This window comes from Rhipicephalus microplus, chromosome 2 (genome assembly GCF_043290135.1).
Source record: "Rhipicephalus microplus isolate Deutch F79 chromosome 2, USDA_Rmic, whole genome shotgun sequence".
Taxonomy (NCBI): Eukaryota; Metazoa; Arthropoda; class Arachnida; order Ixodida; family Ixodidae; genus Rhipicephalus; species Rhipicephalus microplus.
In genome coordinates, this window is record NC_134701.1 from 161,620,455 (window position 1) to 161,645,641 (window position 25,187).

General features: G+C 49.8%; 1 protein-coding gene across 1 annotated transcript in view; it reads left to right on the forward strand.

The window, feature by feature from the left end:
- Positions 1 to 24,309, forward strand: part of LOC142796429 (uncharacterized) — a 28,027-nt gene extending 3,718 nt beyond the window's left edge. Inside the window, exons 2-3 of the mRNA XM_075887004.1 lie at positions 4,041 to 5,876; positions 23,927 to 24,309. Coding sequence (XP_075743119.1) covers positions 4,041 to 5,876; positions 23,927 to 24,233 — 2,143 coding nt within the window. The 3' untranslated portion in view covers positions 24,234 to 24,309. The remainder of the gene's footprint in view (positions 1 to 4,040; positions 5,877 to 23,926) is intronic.
- The last annotated feature ends 878 nt before the right edge of the window (positions 24,310 to 25,187 follow it).

Here is a 25,187-nt window from a genome sequence, read left to right on the forward strand (position 1 = left end):
AAGAGCCCCAGGAAGCGGCCGACCTCTTTTGTAGAATGCGGAACGGGGAACTCAAGAACAGCGTGGACTTGGTCGGGGTTGGGTTGGACTCCAGTAGCATCGACAAGGGGGCCAAGTAGCTTAATTTGGCGGCACCCAAAAGAACACTTAGATGAATTCAGCTGGAGGCCAGCATGGCAAAATACGTCACGAATGGCCATGGCCGACAGACACGAGAGGTGGCTCTTAAACGTTGGCGAGAACACGATGACATCGTCCAAATAGCAAAGGCAGGTTAACCATTTAAAGCCGCGTAGGAGAGAGTCCATCATGCGTTCGAAAGTTTCAGGAGCATTACACAACCCAAACGGCATGACCTTAAATTGGCAAAGGTCGTCGGGTGTGATGAATGCTGTCTTCTCGCGGTCGTGGTCATCTACTGAAATTTGCCAATATCCGGATCGAAGATCGAGCGACGAAAAATACTTGGCACCATTGAGGCAGTCGAGCATCTCGTCAATTTGAGGCAGGGAATAGCGTCATTTTTAGTGATTGGATTTAGATGGTAATGACGCAAAAGCACCAGCTGTTGTCGTTTTTCTTAACTAGCACCACAGCTGATGCCCAAGGGTTGGATGAAGGCTCTATGACGTCTTTTTTGAGCATGTTATCAGCTTCTTTCTGAATAACTTGGTGCTCAGCATGCGACACACTGTAGGCGCGTTTGTGAAGGGGACTGGCGTCGCCGGTATCGATGCGGTGGGCTACGACTCTTGTGCGGCCTAGTGGACGGTCGTCAATGTCAAAGATATCGATGTAAGGAAACAAAACACTGCGCAGGGCTTCAACTTGGGAAGGGAAGAGGCCTCTGGATATAATTTTGTTGAGAAAACTTCTTAGTGTGCACTTCAATGACATCTTTGGTCACAATGTTTGCACCAGGGGTGAAGGAAGAAATTGTGCATTCTTTGACAGTTGAAAGCTCTGCTAGTGAGATGCCTTGGGGAAGAACTTGAACTGACATGGAGAAGTTTAGGACGGGAAGCAGCGTCTGGTTGTTGGTGCTAGCCACAACAGTATGTGAAAGGGCTATGTTGCGGGAAAGAGGAAGGTCAATGAGGGGAGCTATCAAGTAGTCGCCATCAGGAACTGACGGAAAAGGTGACATAGAGACGTACACAGCAGCCTGAGGTGGAAGTCGTAGGAACTTCATATAGACCGTAGCCGCGTGCAACTTGCAGGAAGGACATCTTCATACAAAGGCAACTTGAGCCTTAAAACACCGGATGAACAATCGATGAGGTCAGAGTGACTGGTCAAGAAGTCAATGCCAAGAATAACATCACGTGGGCAAGTGGAAAGAACAGCAAAAAGTACAGAAGTTTGGTGGCCGACACCAGTAACACGTGCAGTGCACATACCAAGGACTGGTGTTCGGCTTCCGTTAGCTACGCGCACTGTTGGGAACACAGCAGTGTCAGGACCTTCTCGAGGCAGAACCAAAGCTTACAAGTCACCACAGATAAATGAGCGCCAATGTCGATCAGCGCTGTAACGGCCAGGCCATCGATGAGGACAGCAAGTAAATTTCGTTTTGTATCAGGGGTCGGTATAGGGCTTCAGGTGCTCATAGTCAGTGCGGCGCCACCTCCAGGAGCTGCACTTGTTAGTTTTCCGGGAGGTGATTACAATGAGCTGGTGACGGAGAGCAATTGCGCCGAAGAGTACGTGATTGGCGACCTTGAGGTGACGGCGACTGGCTGGAGAAGTTCCTCTGAACAACGACGTCCACGTAGGTGGGTTGAGATCGAGTAAATGAGCAGCATGGTGAAATGTTCTGAAGGTGGTCATCGGGGAAGTATGGTCTAGAATACTGTGCGCGATACTGACTGCGGTCACTTGAAAATGTTGTTTGGGAGTACCATTTGTTTCGGCAATGACGGGAAATGTGGCCAACGCGAGAACAAGAAAAACAAATAGGTCGATCATCATTGGTGCGCCACTCAGATGGATTGCGGTATCGTGGGGGAATCGATGAACCGAAGGGGATGAGGCAACAAGTGGGAAAGCGTTGTCGTCATCGTTGTGGCTGGGAGTCCATATGTGCTGGGGCGTAACGGGTGAGTGGATGGGGAAGGTAGCGCGCCCTTGTTGGCAAACTATTGCCGGACGACGACTTGAATTAGTGAAGCGGTTACCAAGTGGTCTTGCGCAGGGGGCGTACAAGTAGCAGGGGCCATAGCTTCTAGCTCCTGGCGAACAATCCGTGTGAAGTATAATTCGCATTTGGGCGTGGCGGCGCAGGATCTTCGCACGAGGAAGTCGCAGTGGTGTTTGGAAGGTGGTTGAAGCGCTGAGTAATCCGCCTACTTTTAGCTTGCTCAAAGCGCCGTCATTCGGTGATGATCGAGTCAATCGTGGCACAATTCTTACACATGAGGATGCCGAAAGCGTCTTCAGCTATGCCTTTCAAAACATTGTTGACCTTGTCTGCCTCTGACATGTCTTTGTCGGACTTGCGGCACAGGGCGAGAACGTCCTGAATGTAGGCGACGTAAGATTCAGTGGATGATAGAACACGCGAAGCGAGTTCCTGCCTGGCTGCCGTTTCTCGAGCAAGAGACCAGCCGAACAAATCGCGAAGCTTCTGTTTGCACACGTCCCAGCTGGTAGGGTCTTCCACGTAGGTCTCATACCTCGCGCGTGGCATACCCCGTAGGTAGAAAAGGATATTGGCGATCATGAGCGTCTCATCCCACTTGTAGTGCATGCTCACGCGCTCGTATAAGGCGAGCAATCCGTTGACGCGTTCAGTTTTCTCGGTTTCGCAAAATGTTCCGGGGTCTAGCAGATGGAAAGGAATCACAGGTGACGGAGCAGGCGTGGACTGGACGGACGGCGCACTGTCTTCAGGCATCGTGGCTGGATGAAGGTGACGTCCGCTATGGAGATCCAGAGTCGGGATTTTACCCAGCACCTCCACCAAAAACATGTTACGGTGAGTATTTCCTTAGGGGTCGTGAGTCTGCAGGAGAGCGGGATCACAGTGCACAGGGCGCACAGAATGCCAGACAACAGGGCAACCCAGGCTGAACCTCACAACACCAATGTTGTCGTCGTCTTTCATTAGGCGCCCTTTCAGCTGCTCCACTGGAGAGGTATTTCCACACCCGTGACAGTACATTCATGCGGCTTCCACAGGACGTCGGATTCGGCTTGCTTCTCGCACGGCGTATTTTCTCGTGGATCTCTCTGCTAATCAGATTTCGCATGACGAGGGCGTCTGTATAGGAAGGGCACCACCGTGTATCACCAATAAAGGGAGCAGGTGCCTTGTGGCAAAGCGGTTACGTTCAAATTTGTGAACTGTGGGGGTATATTTCGACATTTAGGGACCATATAATTTGCTCTTTGGCCAACTATCTCTCCGTGATCACAAAGGAAAGATGAGGTGGAAGAAGAGAGCGAGTATGGCCGTGAACACTTATCTTTCTTCCGTATCCTTCTTCCGCGTTTCGCTTCACATGCCGTGCTCAGGACAATGACCTGCGCCTTGTGAAATCAAATATCTGGTGGCGTCATGCCTGGTTGAAAGAGTGCGCCCAAATCAAAAGTGCAATAAACCGAATATAGGAGGGAAGTCGTTGTTGAAAGCATAGGCGTGCGAAGGGCATCCCCTTCACGGGGGAGAGGGGGCGAAGGTTCGTCGGAACGCCCCCCTCCCAATTATGTCAGTCGATGCCCCCCTCCTCGAGTCGCAGCACCCCTCTCTATTACACCAACGTATATGGCTGACCTTGCGTCCCCCTCCTTCTATGTGACCAAGGGGCGGCCACCCCTCTAACCCCCCTTGCCCCACCTGTTCACAAGCCTATGGTTGAAAGGGTTGACAATGAGGCTTTCTCGTGTAACTCTTGTACTCACTTTACCTTGTGTCAATCTCAATATTGCATTCCAGTCCTCAATTTCGGCAATTTAATAGCTACGTCGGATTTCTTATTTAAGCTTGATGACAAGGATTCTCGATTTACAAGCTGATATTTTAACTGCACCATTCGCAGGCCGAGGAATCTGGATGACAGCAATCACGCGCGGACGCCCACTGCTGACCAGTGGGTGGACCTACAGAGCGCTACTGGCTGCATCACAGGCGCTGTCATCGACTGCTGCAAGGCGTGCTCGGCGACACCCTACCGCCCTTGCCACACCCTCAAGCAGCTAGCGGATTGGAACGAATTGCTATTCTATGCGAGGATGCAACTCCGAGAAATGCCAGGATCGAGAGGCAAGCTTGCTATGGTCAACATCGACGATTCCCGCCTCTACATGGGAGAACCTCATCATTTCGAAGTGCAGAAGAGTGCCAGCGTGATGCACCACTTACTGAAACACCACCGATGCGTTGCATCCCTCTGCATTGCGTCGTTTCAATTCCAGAGATACGTGCAACCTCTTCGTGATGCACTTCCGTACACGCGCCTGAAGAAATTGAAGATGACCTGTTTGGCTTCCTTAATGTCCGATGGCTTATGGGTGGCCATACCCTCTCTCACGAGTCTAGAGGAACTGGAGTGCTCATTCTTCTGCTGCTGCAGCAACTACCATAGCAACGAGCTATCAAGTGCTCTAGCAACTCTTGTGCAAACGTCGCCATCTCTAGTCGTGCTTTGCCTCACAGGGATAAGCCTAGAAGAACAGGCGACCAAGAACTTGCTCGCCAGTCTGACTGAAAAAAGCGTCTTAAGAGAACTCACGTTTGGTACGCGAGTAATTCCAGACACTTGCCGAAAAGAGCTAGCCCGCTATTTGATGCTCACCCCTTCACTGATGTCATTCAGTTACACAGGTGACAACGAAAAGACTGAAATCGCTGTCCTGGAAGGTGTGTTACACAACAGAACACTGTCGAAAGTCACCATATATACTTTTACGGGCCATGCGGTGAGCATAATGCTCGTTGCAAGAATACTAAGCAAAAACGCCCCTATCAAGACTTTTGAAATAAATTACATCGACAAAGATTCGCAACAGCATAATATCCTCTACGATATCTGGCTCGAGGCGCTCAGAAAAAATGACACCTTAGAAGAATTGTCGTTTCCTTGTGAAATATGGAATCAGCAACAGTGGACTCAATCCAAGTCTATTATTTCTTCAAAGCCCCGTTTGAAGAGGTTCAACATTCGCTCTCATATTGATAGTTATGAATATTTGTCGGACGTGTGCCACGCCCTTGAAGACAGTGGTGTGGACCATAAAGTGTCCTGTGGAGACTATCTCGTGGAAGACAATATAGACCTCTTGAAATGCAAGATGTTTTCAGGGCTAACTTTTGTTGATGAGCGCGAAGACCTCGAAGCGACCGCCTTGTGTCAGTTGCTGGACAGCGACCACTTGACTTCTCTTGTCCTCCAGATCCCAAAAGGCAACTTAGCCATGTGCTCGGCTCTTGCAAAGTACCTTCAGTCTACGTCGGTTTTGCGGAAGCTGCAGTTACGCACGGGACGCTCAAATGGACAGGGTTTTTCGCAAGAGTGGTGGCACATCATCGTGCGGTCTCTCTCGAGAAACAAAAGCATAAAGAAATTAGCTTTCTTCGCACACAACATGAGCGACAGCGACGTGGAGAGCTTAGTGGAGGCAGTCGATGGGAGCACGAGTATAAGAAAGCTCAAGGTCGGAGATACCAGCATGACGAGCCTGCGTGCCATCGTCAATCGCCTTTCCGCCCACATTGCGCAGAATCATACTCTTCTCGGCGTTGTTCTCGAAGGTCGACTGGACCAGGGATGGCTGGACGCATCCCGGAACGTGTTTACCATCTCCGAGGCAACGCGCAGAAACTCGGACTTACTGGCGGCTGCCGCTGCGTTTCGAAAGGCTATAGAATTGGACAGGTAAGCTTCGTTTGGCCACATTTTTCAACAAGATTGTCCGGCCAGAAAGCCTTTTCTAGGAAACAGGACGTGTGTTCGTGTCCCACTGGCGTCCAGTTGTTTGACAATTGTACGTTTCTATGCATGGTCCTATCTTTTCAATGTAGGTTTAGTAAAAGACGTCATCCCCATAATCACTTCGTTTTCATATTTCACCTTGTGTACTTATGTGACAATGACTGACAGAAAATGAAAGCCTAAGAAAACGTAGGTGCATTTCGTAATTCGTTTACATATATAATATAAACATTATGAGCAAATGAAAGTGCACCAATCACAAACTGCCACTTGCGGTACTCGAATCTACGAGTGTGTGTTAACGAAGACGTGTATATGTTTATTACTTGTAGGGCGCATGCGAAACTATGGTGATGCAGAAACATAAGCACAGACAAAATACAGCATTCACTTGCTTAATTTGTGTTTTTTTATTGTATATAATCATGTAGGTGAAAAGGCTTGAGACCCATGTATAAAAAAGCCCGGATAACTAAAACTTCCGGAGCCCTCCAGTGTGGCGTCTCTCACGTTAAACAACAACAACAACAACAACAAATAATAATAATAATAATAATAATAATAATAATAATAATAATAATAATAATAATAATAATAATAATAATAATAATAATAATAATAATAATAATAATAATAATAATTTGTCTGTAGTCATTGCTTTTGATACGGGCTGCCATTATCTATCATGACTAACCAAGCAGGCGACCAGTACGTTCTTAGCATACCATGTGACCACCGCGCTACCATCTTCGCATTCACGTTCCGAGGAATTCACGCGTGCTATACAGTGGAGCAATCAGAACTTGAGAGGAGCTAGGGAGGTGTTTTTAATTTGCTGTTTATGGTAACAGCCACCCAAACGCCGAAATCTCGTGCGAAACCCCACGGTGTCAGGAAATGTTTCAGGCTGCAGACTCTGAAGCGAAACTAACAAAGTTGAGTGCCAGTACTGGTGTGGAAAGGAAGCCTGCATTAATTACCGGCCTTTCATGGGCCCCTTTGGCCTAGCCAACACAGAGCCTTGAAAACCAAGGCAAGTCGCTCCACTGAGAACATTCCGGGTAAAAGGAATATTTCTGGAAGACAAGGGTTATAGCACAAGGAGGGAGAGAGAGCTCATCTAGGAGGGGCGATACCAATTCGTGAAGATCGACAGAAAATGTTTTAACATGAAAGTGTTTTTTTATGTCGGAGTTCACCACTTGTGCACTGACGTATTCCCGTCACGGATATGATGATGTAAAGAATATGCTAATATATTACCACGAAAAATGCAGGGCAGATCTCTCCGTTATTATTGGCGTAACGCGAAAGTAAAACGTCTCTTTACAGAAGTTGTTTCATTTGTACAACACATTGATATAAGATCATTTGTACAGTCTCTGTTGGTGTTAGACACCTGAAGCACCGTTTAATGCTAATGCATCCTCGTTGACTCTTAGTGATACAGCTCGATCTCGACGACTAACGCCCACGATTAAGGATTCATTAAAGATTAAACGTGCCCTTGTGGTCATGGATGCTTGTGAGAATGGAACGACACAAAAAGGGAGCTTGCCTAACTGTACGCCAAACTCCGGCTAAGGACTCGTGGAATGTTCGGGTTATTGAACACCTTCACCCGACTAACTCAACCCGCGTTGTCTCTTCCCTGTTTGCTGAACACGATTTTCAGCGGGAAGAACGATAGCGGGAAACACGGCGTTACATCTACAGACGAAGAGGGCTAGTTGCCCTATGCGATGCATAAAGCAACATACAATACCAGAGTTTCGTACAATAGCACCTATAGAGAAGAATGTGGTGCTGTGATCGTTGTACCCCCCGTGAGAATGATGGAATGTATACAGGCTTCAGATTCGATAGCATTCCCAGAAGCGTATTTTGCTGGGCCAGTTGGTCAAACATGGTAAAAGGTAAAACTAATCTAGTTAGCGCTCTTTTACCTTTAAAGATGGATTGCGTTAGCTAACGAACTGTCCACGAATCTTTTTCTACAGTTTCACTTTTATTATGTAGGTAGGGGGGTGCGGTGCAAAGCTCTGCAGCAGCGCCTTTGTTGCTCCATTCCCAGAAATTGCGGACATCTGGACGTGCGCCATCTCTCGGCCGCGGGAACGGCAGCCTGCCACAACTGAATAACAAATAGATGAGAAAAATCATATCTCTTGAGAAAAATTTTGTTATCAAAAACGGCTCCGGGTTATGTGTAGCAGATACCCACTGTTACGTTTTTGGTGAAATCGCAGTATCACACCACGAAGCCAGTGGATTCCCAAGACAATTGAACACACCCATAGGAACACATGGGACTCCATTGTTAAATATTAAACACTCGTGGAAGCCATGCGGTTCCTAGTGCGGTACAGTAACATTGCCAGACTGTTTGAGTAACTGTTGTATAGAACCGGGAGTAGATTCGATAACTATCTTTTTATATCAGATATGATTTTTTCGCCTATTTCCCATTAAGTTATGGCAGACCACCACTGTGACCGACGACAGATGGTGCTACGCGCATATGTCCCCAAATTCTGGTCACGAAAGAGGCTGAAGACCGCAATATGTCTGAGATTTGCTGCGACGCTGGGGTTTTACAAGTTGCATATAACAGTTTAAGCGAAGCGTCGTTTTGACACCACGACGCATAGATGTAGCGTGCAATGCCTGTACAGGATATTGCATAGAATAAACGTGTTTTCATAATCGCTTCTGTCCGAAACAGATATAAATCAAATGCAAAACGATAAACTCACCGTCACGCTCCTCTGACTCGACTTCCCAACCAAACGAGAGGTGCGTTGCGGGGCACTTGGACAGATGTACCTGGAATCAAAGCAGGCGATGCTTTAAGTGTTCCTCACTTAATACTGTACTGGTATTTGCATAAATAGATAACTGTTGTATTTGTTGTAAAATAATTAAATTTGATGCCAAGTCTGGAAAGCAACGGCACAGCAATGCGCACAGTGTTGGTTATATTTGTCCAGGTTTCAGTTCTACCCGATGATCACAAAAAAAAAACTGCAATAAAGTTTACCTACAAAAGAATGAAGCAAGTTTGAATTGGATGTAATTTTATATCACTTTGTTTTACACTCGGTAAACAAGCGTTGCGATTCTCAAAAAACGTGATCTATCCGAAGCAGATCCGCAGCCTGTACTTCCCGTAATTAGCATGGCGGTACAAGCACCGCTGAAGAAGGCTGCGTAGACAGTAGCGCTAGATCCTCCACTAGCTCCTCGAGGTGTTATTGTATGAAACCCTACAATTTCATGAGAGCTAATTTCAGTATGGATGGTTGCTACTACTTACACCGACACTTGAGGTTAGATCAACAACTGGCGGTGTGTTAGGGCGTTGAAAAAAATGGCAGCACATCCACGGAGTGAATGATGGAGAGTGGGGCGAAGCATTCGTCCGTCAATTCGTTCTTGCTTCCGTTCGTCCATGCATCCGTCTGCGTGACCGTCCATGCGTCCATCCGCCCGTCCGTGCGTGCGTCTGTTCATGCGTCCGTCCCTGCGTTCGTCCATGCATCCGCCCCTGCGTCCGTTCATGCGTCCATCCATGCATCTGTCTGTGTGTCCGTGCGTCCATCTATTCAACACAAGTACCACCATCTAGCATCTTTTCATCATATATTCCCCATATAGAAGCACTGCCATCCAGCGGACATTCCAAGGACTAAACGAGAGGTGACACACGCACATTTTCTTACGGCTTGCGCTTCGTATCTACTTCCCACCTTTAACCACCTCGAGTTCATGGTATATACTAGTTCATTGTATTCATGACACTGTGGCCCAACGCTCGCTAAATCTTTCTAAAACCAAGGAGGTTACGCCCAGCGAGTACAACGTAGCAGCCTTTTCCTGTCAGATAGTGCTCAATTTACATGCCAATGGCTGCTAATGGGAAATGAGAGACAGGAGAATTCGGCTTTTGCTTTCTCACGGCTTGCGCTTCGTATCTACTTCCAACCTTTAACCACCTCGAGTTCATGGTATATACTAGTCCATTGTATTCATGGCACGGTGGCTCAATGCTCGCTAAACCTTTCGAAAACTAAGGAGGTTACACTCAGCGAGTATAACGTAGCAACCCTTTCTTGTCAGATAGTGCTCGGTGTACATGCCTATGGCTGCTAATGGGGACCGCAGCGTGCGCGTTAACTAAAAGCCGAATGCTCCTGTCTCTCATTCCCCGTTAGCAGCCATTGGGATGTACATTGAGCGCTATTTTTTATTGCTCAACAACGCACGAAGCAATCTCTCACCGGCACCACCTTAGAGGTCAAAATGTTATACCTGTTACATACTACAATGGCTACGAGGGATGAACGGGTGCTGCTATAAGGAGCCTCGCCCCTAAAATGCACCTCGTATTGGAAACACACCTAATAGGACGGTCGCGTAGAAACAACACGTTGAAAGAACTAACGGTGGATGTGGCGGTCATGATGCCTATTTACCAAAGGCATTGTGAGAAAGCAGTGGTAGGTATAAAAGACGTGTTTTAAAGCCGACAAAGCATGTGGCCGTGGTGCAGTCGATAGCACGCCCGGCAACTGTTGTCGCTGATCGGGAGGTCATGCTTGCGAAAGCCATTGACGGAACATTTGTTTTTTCGTTTTCGTCAGATGATGTGTATTTTTACGTCATTTCTATAAAGAAAGTACGTCACTGAAGTCTTCTTGAACCTCGACATGCACTTTCGCGTTAAAAACTGGAAAACGTTTTGTCATTGAGTGTCGAATCTACAACCTCTCGTTCTGCAGCGCGCCGAGTGAAGCCAATATATAATGTTTTGCCTGCGAGTCCACAGCGAACGTCCGTGCCTACGAAAAAGGCAATCTGTGTCAAGGCCAGCCCGCCTTACGCGATAAACAACTTAACGGCGTCATCACGCCACGGCGCCTTTCTGGCGCGCACGTGAAGTGAGTCATCTCAGCCGCGAGCCCGTCGAGTAAACAACCGGCGTCTTCCTGCCTGGTGGCTGACACAATGCGCGGCGACGTCACTCGTTCTTGGGTGAAGCCACCTGCAGCGCAGCCTCTCCAGATTCGATGAGAAAGAAGGACGCGGCCCAGCGGTGACCTCATTGGAGGATTCTGACCTCGCGACCAGTGGTGCTTCTGGTTGGACATTTGGGTTGGACCCGGGGCATATAAAAGAAGCCCTGCGGCGCGTCGAGAGCGGACCCCTTTGACAGGATACCCATTTGAGAGCAGACCTATGTGCTAGAGAGGAGAGCTCGGCTCTTCGCGTCTCTGTCGGCCCCAGTGCAGAATTTGTAACGCCTCTGTATATACGCTGTACATCAACCTTGTTTAACTCACCGTCGTCTCGTCCGTTCGTCTATCAGCTCTGCGCAGAAACAGTCGCGAGCTGCGAAACCTACGCTACCAAACGGCTGGTGACCTTCCCGGCGGAGGTCGAAGCAGTGGCGCCTTCGGGACCGTGTTGGCGTCGCTGTTTTTCGAAACAGTGGTTGCAGCGGTGAGATTCGGGGCGCCCTTCGTAACGTCGTCGGAAGTGCGCGTCGCAACTGTGGTTGGCAGCTGCGGGATCGGCCGGCGTCAGCGACATCGATGCGGTGAGTGCCTGATGTTTTCCCCTCAGTTCACCAGACTACTCTAGCTCAGGTTGTAGTAGTTTAGAGAAGGGCTGTGTGAAGCATTGAAGTGAGCTTTGATTGTTTCAAGCCAAGTCGAAGCGCTTTGAAACCAAAGTTAATGTGGAGGGTGTAAACACGGGAGTGCTAAAATTTGCTTGCGCGTCTTTCTAGTAGACTTATAGTGGGTACGGCAAGTAAATTCTTAACAGGGGCAAACAGCAAGAGGCTAGTGTGAACGATGGAGAACCTTAAAGTGAAGGAACTCATCGAAATTTGTGAGGAACTCGGCCTTACTTTGGGCCGTGCGAAACGAAAACAAGCGATCCCTGAGATCATGAAGGATGAGGGAGTGTCGGCTGAGGAAGTCGATGAGGCCTGGGCGGATATCAAAGCACGCCGCGAGGAGGCTGAAAGGCGAGAAGCTCGCGAAAGTGAAGAAGCTGAAAGGCGAGAAGTCCGTGAAGAAGCTGAAAGGTGAGAACGCCGTGAGGAAGCCGAGAGACAGGAGCGCCTCGAGTTGAAACGAATAGAATTGGCAATACTACAGTGTTCGCAGGCGCCTAGCGTAGCTTCTCCAACAGTTTAGGTCAGCGGTTATAGAATTCGGGACCAACTGCCACCGTTCGTAGTAGGCGAGGACATGGCGAAGTATCTCGTCAAGTTTGAACACGTCTGTGAGCGAAACGCTTTGGAGCGGTCTCTTTGGGCGCGGAACCTGTTAGCTCTTCTTCCCGGCGAAGTGTCCGACGCGATAACTTGCTTGTCGAGGGAAGCGTTTGAGAGCTATGACGAGGTTAAGGAAGTGCTCTTGAGACGTTATAAGTTGTCACCCGAGGCTTTCAGGCAAAGGTTCCGGTATGCTAAAGAGGGGAATGAGTCACACGTTGACTTCGCGTTTCGTCTTAAAGCCGATTTAATTGAATGGCTCAAGGGCGAAGGTGTTTATGACGACCACGATAAAGTGGTGGAATGCGTTGCATTGGAGCAATTCTACCGCTGCATCGAGGAGGATGTCAAACTTTGGCTGCAGGACAAACTTGGTGAAGTACAGCTAAACAAGGCAGCAGAGTTAGCTGAGGAGTATTATACTCGCCGAAAGTTGCATAGCAGGGCAGTGCGCGTTGAAAAGGATGCAAGGAAAGAGTGCTTTTCAAGGAAACCTGATCAACGGAAACCCGCTCCGCACCGTAATTTCAAGAAGGACCCGTCTCTTACGAAGGACACTGTAGGGGAAGGGCAAACGGAAGCGGAGAAATCGAGTCAGGTTTCTAAACAACGCACTGACACCACACGGGCGTTTGAATCACGGAAGCCACTAATCTGCTACAACTGCAAAAAGGAAGGGCACATCGCGATAAGCTGTAAGCAAAAGTTTGCTTTTGCAACAATCCGAGAATCTTAAAAGAACATGCGGTTGTTGGAGCCGTATATCGAAGAAATTAGTGTGAATGGGCCAACGTGTCGAGCACTTCGTGACTCAGCGGCAACCATGGATGTTGTCCATCCTTCATTGGTGTCTCCGGATGACTTTACAGGAGAACGCGCGTGGATCAGGCAAGTCGCCGAGGAGCAGAGTGCTTGTTTACCAATCGCCACGGTTGTCATAGAAGGCCCGTTCGGTAAGCTTCGCACCGAAGCGGCTGTGTCTGCCGCGCTTCCCGATCGTTTTCCTTATCTTTTTCTCTAACAACTCAGAGCAGCTTCTCAAAAAGCAGGGTAAATCGTTCTTCCCCAACTTAGCGTACATGGCCCTCACGCGATCGCAAGCGCGGAAGCTTTCGCAGGAGCTTGATCTTGTTCAATGCGGTGAACTCTCAAGTGACCTTGTCGGCGGGTCGACGGAACCCTGAGAGAGGAAATTGTTCGTGTGAGTCATGTGAGCAGTCACTCGCGCGGCCCGTCGACGAAGCGACCGGCGCGGCTTCCGTAGCAGGGGGAGACGACATGGCGCCATTGAGTCAGAGCGAGGGGAGTGCAACGCTCTCGCCTGTAGCGGAAAGTTGGAGCGAGCTGTCGAGGGTTGATCGAGAGACGCTCATTCAAGAGCAGCGTGAGGACCTCTCACTTAAAGGGCTAGTGGAAAGCCACATGAAAGCGTCACAAGTGTTGTCGAAGGAGTACTACGACAAATCGGCGAAGAAGCGTGCTTTTGAAGTAGGAAGTCAGGTAATGCTGCTGCAGCCGTTCAAAAGGAACAAGCTTGAGATTCATTGGGAAGGGCCCGCCAAAGTAATATCTAAGCTTTCCGATACAAATTATGAAGTGAAATTAGGAAGGCGGCTGAACGAAATTTACCACAGTAACTTGAAAGCAGTCGTAAATCTGCTTTTGAATGCTTCAGAGGAAGAGGGAGCAGAAATTTTGAGTTCTAGTGAGGTAGTCGAAAGGGAATCGGAGGTAATCTTGGAGCAGTTGAACCTAGAGCCTAGGTTAAGTGAAGTCCGGGAGGAGGACCTGAAAAGGATTGTTTCCGAGTTTGGATACGTGTTCTCGGACCGTCCCGGAGACACGACGTTGATCGAACACGATATAGAGGTAACTTGTGAGGACCCAATCCCTAGCAAGCCGTATCGTTGTTCCCCCGTGCAACGTCACAAGTATGAGCAGCTGTTGGTACCACATAGGTATCGTCGCCTAAAAGTGACCGGTTACTGAGATGGAGCATGATGCTCCAACAGATCAACTTTGACGTTCGCTACAAAAAAAGAGGGAAAGCTAAATGCCAATGCAGACGCATTGAGCCGTGCGTTTAGTTAGTACTTTCTCCACCTTTCGGTTTCTCGCTGGCGATTCGGGGTAAAATTTTGACCTCATCACGACCTGGGCTGAGCGCTCTCGTTCAGAGTGATCTCAAGGGGCCAACTTTATGTGGTATTCTAATTCGTTACGTTGTTGTACGTGGGAAAAAAATTGAGTTCTCATTTAAGAGTCTTGTGTCCCACATGTGCCTCTTGATGTAGAGGGAACGGAATTCCGATAGACACGTAGCTAGGTATATGTTGTACTATACTTTGTCTGGTGTTCTGTCGGGTGACCGAGGGCACTTGCTTGTGTCGTGTGTTGTCTGTTGTCGAACCGTTATTGACAAGTTGCAGAACCATCGACAAGTGCTGAAACCAAAAATCGTGAGACGAGCGAAGCTGGTCGACAAGTTGTGGCGACAAGCCAGTGGAGCTGGGATCCATCCTCAAGAATGGGATGTGCTCCCGGAACAGAGTCTGGAGCTGCATTCTCCCCATGGCCCTGGAGGCGAACCTGGAGGGACCTTGCGAACGAGCGCGCCTGACATCCGAGCCACGTGGAAGCAGCTCGTCTTTTCGGCGCATTGTCTGGCGGCGGGGTTGCTGTTATGCCTGCGAGTCCACAGCGAACGTCCGTGCCTCTGAAAAAGGCAATCTGTGTCAAGGCCAGCCCGCCTTACGCGATAAACAACTTAACGGCGTCATCACGCCACGGCGCCTTTCTGGCGCGCACGTGCAGTGAGTCCTCTCAGCCGCGAGCCCGTCGAGTAAACAACCGGCGTCTTCCTGTCTGGCGGCTGACGCAATGCGCGGCGACGTCACTCGTCCTTGGGTGCAGCTACCTGCAGCGCAGCCTCTCCAGATTCGATGAGAAAGAAGGACGCGGCCCAGCGGCGCCCTCATTGGAGGATTCTGACCTCGCGACCAGCGGCGCTTCTGGTTGGACATTTGGGTTGGACCCGGGGCATATAAAAGAAGCCCTGCGGCGCGTCGAGAGCGGACCCTTTTGACAGGAGACCCATTTGAGAGCAGACCTATGTGTTAGAGAGGAGAGCTCGGCTCTTCGCGTCTCTGTCGGCCCCAGTGCCGAATTTATAACGCCTCTGTATATATGCTGTACATAAACCTTATTTAACTCACCGTCGTCTCGTCCGCTCGTCTATCAGCTCTGCGCAGAAGCGGTCGCGAGCTGAGAAACCTACGCTACCAAACGGCTGGTGACCTTCCCGGCGGAGTTCGAAGCAGAGGCGCCTTCGGGACCGTGTTGGCGTCGCCGTCTTTCGAAACAGTGGTTGCAGCGGTGAGATTTCGAGGCGCACTTCGTAACGTCGTCGGAGGTGCGCGTCGCAACAATAAGCCCTAGAACGTACAATGTCCAGCTTGATAACGGCAAGCTGTTTACACATACTGTTTGGCGTTCCTCACAGCTTGGCAACCTCAGAGTGTTTTCGTCATCAGTAGTGAAATTGCGCGAAGGGTGTGGGGCGTGTTTTAAACGTCACTCCTGGCGTTTCGATGGAAGCGCGTCACCATGTGGCGTGTTCTTTTGTGCGCGCGTACTTATCTCGTGATTCGCGAGTGTACGAAGGTCACTTCGTTCGCTTCCGCGGCCGCATTGACGAAAACAGCGTGGTGCCACACATGGTGAAGTAAGAATTGTGAGAGTGTTTCGCACTGGTCCTGTGTATACTTGGGCGTTCGTTTCGTGCGTCTGTCTCTCTGTTGGAGCAGAGCACTCTAAGCGTCGAGCTGCGACAGTTGTTTGACCACGCTCGTGCTGTGTATGCTCATTTGGTGTGTGCTTTCAGCTTGCGGTACGCGATCCGATTTGCGAGAAAATAGTGGTACACATTGCAAATGCAAATAGTGGTACACATTTTAGTGATTACAAAAGTAGTGAAAAAATCTGTTCACCCGGTCCTTCGTTGCAGTATAGATAGAAAGGCTGTCTTCCACTGCGTCGTAGAACAACTTCAGCAATGTTGAGAGTGTGGTCAACTACTGACTAATAGTTGTAACGTGTACATTGTTACGAAGGCGAGACGCCAACATGGTCCCGGAGGCGCCACTGCTCCGAACACCACCGCCAAGGTCACCAGCCGTTTGGTAGCGTGTGTTTCTCAGCTCGCGACTGCTTCTGCGCAGTGCTGATAGAAGAGCGGACGAGACGATGGTGAGTTAAAGCTAGGTTTACGTACAGAATAGAAATAGAGGCGTTACAAATTCGGCACTGGGGCCGACAGCTTAGGGACTCGAAGAGCCGAGATGTCTTCTCTCACACGCCTCCGTCGGCTTTTCTCTGCCGCATAGGTCAACTGCTGGTGACCCGCCGCAGAGCTTTTTTTATAGGTACCGGGTGGATCTTTTGAGTCACCAACGTCCAACCAGAAGCTCCAGTGGCTGTGATGTCAGAATACTTCAATGGGTCCCGCAGCTGGGCTGCGTCATGCTCATCAAATCCGGAGCCGCTGCGCGTGGTTGCACCCAAGGACGAGTGACGTTGCCACTCATTGCTTAAGACTCGCCAGACTGGAAAGCGCCGATTGCTTCAACGGGCTCGTGGGCTGAGGGGTCTCACTGTGCGTTGCGTGACAGACCGGTGCCGCCTATTGATGACTTCGTTGAGTTGCTCACGTCAGGCGGGTTTGATCGCTGGCTTTGAGACAGATTGCCTTTGCAGAGGCATTGATGTTCGGTGTGGACTCCCAGGCGTAATAACATAGAGCACGATATGAAAAACGACAAAGCAGTGACCATATAAGCGAATACGAGTGTCTCGTTTCCTTTGCTCTGTTGCGTTCACTGCGCTGCTTCACAGAAATGTTAAAATAGAGTAGGAAACCATGTGCAACTTGGTTATTCTGAAGGAAAACTGAGCTAACGTCTCCGGCTTTCTTTTGCTGCATTTCACTAACTCTCTCGGTGAGTTTCGTTGAGTGGCTAGGTCACTACTTTTCGCACACCACTTGAGAGGGAACGTCACCGAAGAACACCGTTATTATTGACACGCAGGCGTACCCTATCGCCCACCTTACACACCTCTCCTATTTTGAACACACCTAAAGCAAGGCTCTGCGGTCGAATAATGAAAGTGCGAAGGGCGAGACGTGTAGGCTCTCATGGATGTGAGTGTTTCTGTATAGCTACGGAACTCCTAAATCAAGATGGGAGCCGACGGATGGAAATACGTATAGTGGGATAAGCAGAATGAACAGAGGAAGTTCTTCAGACATGCCGGCCGACGTTTCGATAGGAATACCTATCTTTGCTAGAAAGATGGGTCTTGCTATTGAAACGTAGGCCAGCCTTCCTTTGTTCATTCTACTTATCCCACTACGTGTGTAGTTATGAATTAGGGAATGCAGTATTCAGAGATCATTTATTTGTGCGACACAGCTTCAATGAAATCTAGCAGATAGTGAAACTGAGGCAGGTGTGTCTGTATGGGACGTTTACAGTACAGTTTTAATTTTATTGCAGTGATTGTGATATAGATGTGAAAAAAAGTTAAGTGCACGAAAAGAGATTTTGCCACCAAGCGTGTCGGGCTCGGTGGCGAAATGAGTTATGAATGTCGGCGCTCTCAATGACAATTAAACCCAGGAATTCTGCGTGGTGAACAGGTGTTCTAACACACATCCGTGTCATCACTTGAAACTGCATACAAAAAAAAGGACACTAAATGAACTCTAATCAGAGGAGTGTTCTTAAGCGTGGCAAAAGTGTAGAATCGCGCCATATCAGGCATCAAAACATGCGACTTGTACATCGAGTGGTTGTTTCATAAAGTCCCATGAACTACAGAACACTCGGACATATTCAATCATTGTTTTCATCAGTAAAATCCCCGACAAAGTGAGGGGCATGGCTGGTTCGCGCTTTGTCTTATGGAGACCCGTGGCGGGCCCTTCGCTGACTCTCGAAGGGAAGAATTATGATAGGTACTGCGCGCAGTTGTACTTGCAGCAGGCATCCTAGGATAGCGTGACACTGCCAATGTTATTGCTACAGACGTTCGTTTTCTTGTGGAACGGTTGAAGTATGCCCCGACAACCTAAGCTAAGTTATGGTACAGTTGAATGTGATACACGTGGGCATGGAGTTCCTGATTACGCTGTCGCTCTCAACTCTTGAAGGCGAAGCTCAAGCATCCTTAAAGCTTTGGTTAATCATCTTGCATGCGGAAACACATCACGAAAACTGTTGAAACACGGTATCAGAGTACGGTGGTTTGATGCTTTTCTTTTTATTTATCTTATGTATGTCAATTACGTTGGCCTGCACGTCGAGCATGGGGATAATTAAGGGGCCGTGGGCTGTCCCCTGTTGCGAACGACGGACCGATCCCGCCGAAGCCACCACTGTTGCGAAAGACGGCGACGCCAACACGGCCCCGGAGGCGCCACTGCTTTCAACTCCGCCGGGAAGGTCACCAGCCGTTTGGTAGCGTATGTTTATCAGCTCGCGACTGCTTCTGCGCAGAGCTGATAAGACGAGCGGACGAGACGACGGTGAGTTAAACAAGGTTTATGTACAGCATATTTACAGAGGCGTTACAATTTCGGCACTGGGGCCGACAGAGACTCGAAGAGCCGAGCTCTTCTCTCTAACACATAGGTCAGTCTTTCGCCTAAGACCGCTGACTCACACACATGTCGGCACTCCGACACGGGGACGCCTCTCACATAGGACCGCCGATCGCGACGCGCCGCAGGGCTTCTTTTATTTACACCGGGTCCAACCAAAATGTCCAATCAGAAGCGCCGCTGGTCGTCCGGGCAGATTCCGCCAATGGGGGTCGCCGCGCCATGCGTCAGACCACCCGACACGCGGCCGCCGGCTCGCTGTCACGTGCGCCGCTGACTCACTGCACCTGGGCCAGAGGGGCGCCGCGCGTGTTCACGCCGTCGAGGTGATCGCGCCAGGCAGACTGCGGGCTGGCCTTGACCCAGATTGCCTTTTTCCGAGGCACGGACGTTTGACGAGGACTCGCTGGCATAACAGCACCCCCGCCGCCAGACAATGCACCGGAAAGACGAGCTGCTTCCACGGGGCTCGGATGTCAGGTGCGCTCGTTCGCCAGGTCCCTCCAGGTTCGCCTCCAGGGCCATGGGGAGAATACAGCTCCAGACTGTTCCGGGAACACATCCCAATTTTGACGACGGATCCCAGCTCCACTGGCTTGTCGCCACAACTTGTCGACCAGCTTCACTCGTCTCTTCTGACCATCTTCGGTTTCAGCACTTGTCGATGGTTCTGCAACTTGCTAAGAACGGTTCGACAACAGACAACACACGACACACGCAAGTGCCTTCGGTCACCCGACAGAACACCAGACAAAGTATAATACAACATATACCTATCTACGTGTTTATCGGAATTTTGTTCCCTCTACATCAAGAGGCACATGTGGGACAAAAGACTCTTAAAATGACAACTCAATTTTTTTTTCCCACGTACAACAACGTAAAGAATTAGAATACCACAAAGTTGGCCCCTTGAGATCACTCTGAACGAGAGCGCTCAGCCCAGGTCGTGATGAGGTAAAAATTTTGCCCCGAATCGCCAGCGAGAAACCGAAAGGTTGAGAAGTTACTAGCTGGAACTCACTGCTCAATGCACCTGCCTTAGCGTTTACCTTTCCTTTATTTTTTTTTTGATAGCGAACGTCAAAGTTGCGCTGTGGAGCAACATGCTCCACTTCAGTAACCGGCCACTTTTAGGCGACGATACCTATGCGGCACCAAGAGCGGCTCACACTTTCGACGTTGCACAGGGGAACAACGATACGGCTTGCTACTGATTGACTCCTCACCGCTTAGCTCGATATCGTGTTCGATCACCGTCGTGTCTCCGGGACGGTCCGACAACACATACCCAAACTCGGAAACAATCTTTCTCAGGTCCTCTTTCTCAGGTCCTCCTTCACTTAAGATAGGCTCTAGGTTTATCTGCTCCCGGATTACTTTCGATCCCCCTTCGATCACCTCACTAGAACTCAAATTTTCTGCTTCCTCTTCCTCTGAAGCCTTCAACAGCTGATTTACGACCGCTTGATGTTGAACATTGGGTTTTATCAAGTTGTAAATTTTGTTCTGCCGCCTTCCTACTTGCACCTCATAAGTTGTATCGCAAGGCTTCGATAATACTTTGGCGGGCCCTTCCCAATCAACCTCAAGCTTGTTCCTTTTTGGTGGCTGCAGCCGCATTACCTGATTATCAACTTCAAAAGCGCGCTTCTTCCCCGATTTCTCGTAGTGCTCCTTCGACAGCACTTTTGCCGCGTTTTTCTGGCTTTCCACGAGCGCTTCAATTTGGCTTTCCACTAGCGCTTCAATCGAGAGATCCTCACTCTGCCCTCGAATGAGCGTCTCTCGATCAACTCTCGGCAGCTCGCTCCAACTTTCCGCTACAGGCGAGAGCGTTGCAACCCTCTCGCTCTGACTCAATGGCGCCACGTCGTCTCCCCCAGCGCATACCGTGCCGGCCGCTCCCGCGATGGGCCGCTCGCGTGACTGCTCACATGACTCATGCGGAAAATTTCCTTTCTGGGGTTCCGTCGACCCGCCGACAAGGTCACTTGAGAGTTCACCGCATGGAACCAAGTCAAGCTTCCGCGAAAGCTTTCGCGCTTGCGATCGCGTGGGAGCCATGCACGCTAAGTTGGGGAAGAACGATTTGCCCTGCTCTTTGAGAAGCTGCTCCGAGTTGTTGGAGAAAAGATAAGAAAAACGACCATTCAGCGCGGCAGACACAGCCGCTTCGGTGCAAAGCTTACCGAACGGGCCTTCAATGACAACGGTGGCGATTGGTAAGCGAACACTCTGCTCCTCGGCGACTTGCCTGATCCACGCGCATTCTCCTGTGAAGTCATCCGGAGACACCAATGAAGGATGGACAACGTCCATGGTTGCCGCTGAGTCTCTAAGTGCTCGGCACGTTTTCTCATTGACCCTAATTTCTTGGAGATACGGCTCCAACAACCGCATGTTTTTTTCTGATTCTCGGATCGTTGCGAAGGCAAACTTTTCCTGACAGTTTCTCGCGATGTGCCCTTCCTTTTTACAGTTGTAGGAGATTAGCGGCCTCCGTTTGTTTTCCTGTTCTAATGCCTGTGTGGTAGAAACCTCACTCGATTTCTCCGCTTCTGTTTGCCCTTCCCCTACACTGTCCTTCGTAAGAGACGGGTCCTTCTTGAAATTACGGTGCGGAGCGGGTTTCCGTTGATCAGGTTTCCTTGAAAAGCCCTCTTTCCTTTCATCCTTTTCAACGCGCGCTGCCCTGCTATGCAACTTTCGGCGAGTATAATACTCCTCAGCTAACTCAGCTGCCTTGTTTAACTGTACGTCCCCAAGTCTGTCCTGCAGCCAAAGTTTGACATCCTCCTCGATGCAGCGGTAGAATTGCTCCAATGCAACGCATTCCACCACTTTATCGCGGTCGTCATAAACACCTTCGCCCTTAAGCCATTCAATCAAATCGGCTTTAAGACGAAACGCGAAGTCAACGTGTGACTCATTCCCCTTTTCAGCATACCGGAACCTTTGCCTGAAAGCCTCGGGTGACAACTTATAACGTCTCAAGAGCACTTCCTTAACCTCGTCATAGCTCTCAAACGCTTCCCTCGACAAGCAAGTTATCGCGTCGGACACTTCGCCGGGAAGAAGAGCTAGCAGGTTCCGCGCCCAAAGAGACCGCTCCAAAGCATTTCGCTCACAGACGTGTTCAAACTTGACGAGATACTTCGCCATGTCCTCGCCTACTACGAACGGTGGCAGTTGATCCCGAATTCTAATACTGCTGACCTGAATCGTCGGAGAAGCTGCGCTAGGCGCCTGCGAACACTGTAGGATTGCCAATTCTAGTCGTTTCATCTCAAGGCGCTCCTGTCTCTCGGCCTCCTCGCGCTCGCGACGTTCGCGCCTTTCAGCTTCTTCACGTTCGCGAGCTTCTCGCCTTTCAGCCTCTTCACGTTCGCGAGCTTCGCGCCTTTCTTCACGTTCGCGAGCTTCGCGCCTTTCAGCCTCCTCACGTTCGCGAGCTTCTACTTCTCGCCTTTCAGCCTCCTCACGGCGTGCTTTAATATCCACCCAGGCCTCATCGACTTCCTCAGCCGACACTCCCTCATCCTTCATGATCTCAAGGATCGCTTGCTTTCGTTTCGCACGGCCCAAAGTAATGCCGAGTTCCTCACAAATTTCGATGAGTTCCTTCACTTTAAGGTTCTCCATCGTTCACACTAGCCTCTTGCTGTTTGCCCCTGTTAAGAATCTACTTGCCGTACCCACTATAAGCCTACTAGCAAGACGCGCAAGCAATTTTTCACACTCCCGTGTTTACCCCCTCCGCATTAACTTTGGTTTCAAAGCGCTTCGACTTGGCTTGAAACTATCAAAGCTCACTTCAATGCTTCACACAGCCCTTCTCTAAACTACTACAACCTGAGCTAGAGTAGTCTGGTGAACTGAGGGGAAAACATCAGGCACTCACCGCATCGATGTCGCTGACGCCGGCCGATCCCACCGCTGCCACCACTGTTGCGAACGACGGACCGATCCCGCCGAAGCCACCACTGTTGCGAAAGACGGCGACGCCAACACGGCCCCGGAGGCGCCACTGCTTTCAACTCCGCCGGGAAGGTCACCAGCCGTTTGGTAGCGTATGTTTATCAGCTCGCGACTGCTTCTGCGCAGAGCTGATAAGACGAGCGGACGAGACGACGGTGAGTTAAACAAGGTTTATGTACAGCATATTTACAGAGGCGTTACAATTTCGGCACTGGGGCCGACAGAGACTCGAAGAGCCGAGCTCTTCTCTCTAACACATAGGTCAGTCTTTCGCCTAAGACCGCTGACTCACACACATGTCGGCACTCCGACACGGGGACGCCTCTCACATAGGACCGCCGATCGCGACGCGCCGCAGGGCTTCTTTTATTTACACCGGGTCCAACCAAAATGTCCAATCAGAAGCGCCGCTGGTCGTCCGGGCAGATTCCGCCAATGGGGGTCGCCGCGCCATGCGTCAGACCACCCGACACGCGGCCGCCGGCTCGCTGTCACGTGCGCCGCTGACTCACTGCACCTGGGCCAGAGGGGCGCCGCGCGTGTTCACGCCGTCGAGGTGATCGCGCCAGGCAGACTGCGGGCTGGCCTTGACCCAGATTGCCTTTTTCCGAGGCACGGACGTTTGACGAGGACTCGCTGGCATAACACCCCTTAGTTTTGTCAGCGTCTTTAGAGAGCTTAATCTACCGCATAGCCACAGAAAACTAACAGCGTAGTTATTGCCTTTTGATTTAACTCTTACGCCCTTAATGATGTCACAAAAGGAGCTGCATCTCGAGCAAATATCTTGCTAGCACTATCCGCCTGTATCTGATATACTTTGCTAAATAAATGCTTTTTAGAATATTTTGCTAGCACCATCCGTTTGTGCCTGATATCATTGGTTAAATAAGTGCTTTCTCTAATTGATAACGAAAAAGGCTAATAGACTGGCCGATAAATCCTATACCTTGGACACATGGTGTAAAGAGCAAATGATCAAAAAGTGGAATGTTGTGGTCCTTGCTATGCATACAACACAATGACGCAAAAGAACTGAAAATTGGTTTCTTTTACTCCTAACAGGCGTAGCACGGCCGCCTTGGAGCGCATCTACAAACTCCATACCGTGCTGCTGGAAGACCTGGCGGAGCTTGTGGAGGTCAGCGCGGCTGAAATCAGAGGCGTGGCGCACCGCCATCTGCAAAGAAGCGCCGGCTTGGACCAGTACATGCGTGCCACGGGTGTCGTCAGGGAACGAGTCGCGTGTCATCCACGCGACGACGGCAGCATGCAGCTGGACGACCTTGGCGAAGACTGTTGGAGTCTGATTAGGCGGTTTCTGATGCTGGACGACGTCGAAGAGGTCGTCCCTCACACGGACAACCTTTGAGCCGTTCGAGCAGTGACGACATGAGCAAAATTTTTTACTGATTCATTAGATGAACCGTTGATAATAGGCAAGTAAAACACTCAAACAAAAAAACTGTAGTGTTTGGAGCAGTGGTTCTTTCCTAAATTTTTTTTGTTTTTTTGTTTACCCCAGGTTTGTTATTTTTTGGTTTACCCCAAATCATGGGGCGATAACGAGAGCACCCAGATGTAGGCGGGCAGAGATGAATAGATAGACCGATAGATAGATAGATAGATAGATAGATAGATAGATAGATAGATATCGTGAAACCACCTCTTTCGCATGAAGCGACACTCAACCATCTATTCTGTTCGGTTTTCTTCCCCCTGCAGGGCTTTGCTGGGCACGTCTATTGGGATGGTTTCTTTCTCTTCTAATCTTTTTTTCTTCTTTCTCTTTTCCATATCGGTGTGCTATGGCGTCATTACAACTACAAGTACATTCTATACAGCATTAGTTTAACGTGCTGTGCACGTTAAAATAATGCTGTAGGATGCCGCCTTAAACGTATACAGTACGCAGCGCGCAGCACTTTGCGGACGTACAGACTTGCGTACAAACAAATTCTTTATTGGTTCACCCTTACTGCCAGTGAAACTGAATAGTGTGCGTCGTGTGTGCAGTGCGAATAACGATGCGTCTTGTTTGCGAAAACATTGGCACTTGTTGTGGCCGGGTGGCAGCAACCGGTTGTCGACGAAACTTCACAATTTGACATTTTAGTGAAGGTAAAGGTGCATTTGGCACGGTCATCTGCGAGTGGGTACATCTCGGCGCTTGTGCCACGGGCAGAAAAAAAAAAGAAACTATGATTTCCGGGCTGAAAGATACGACTACGCATGAACTATAAGCACGTCTACCATTGCCGAAGCTGCATATACGTTTCGCCCCGGCGAGTACGCAAACCAAATAAAGGTATACATTATAACTCGT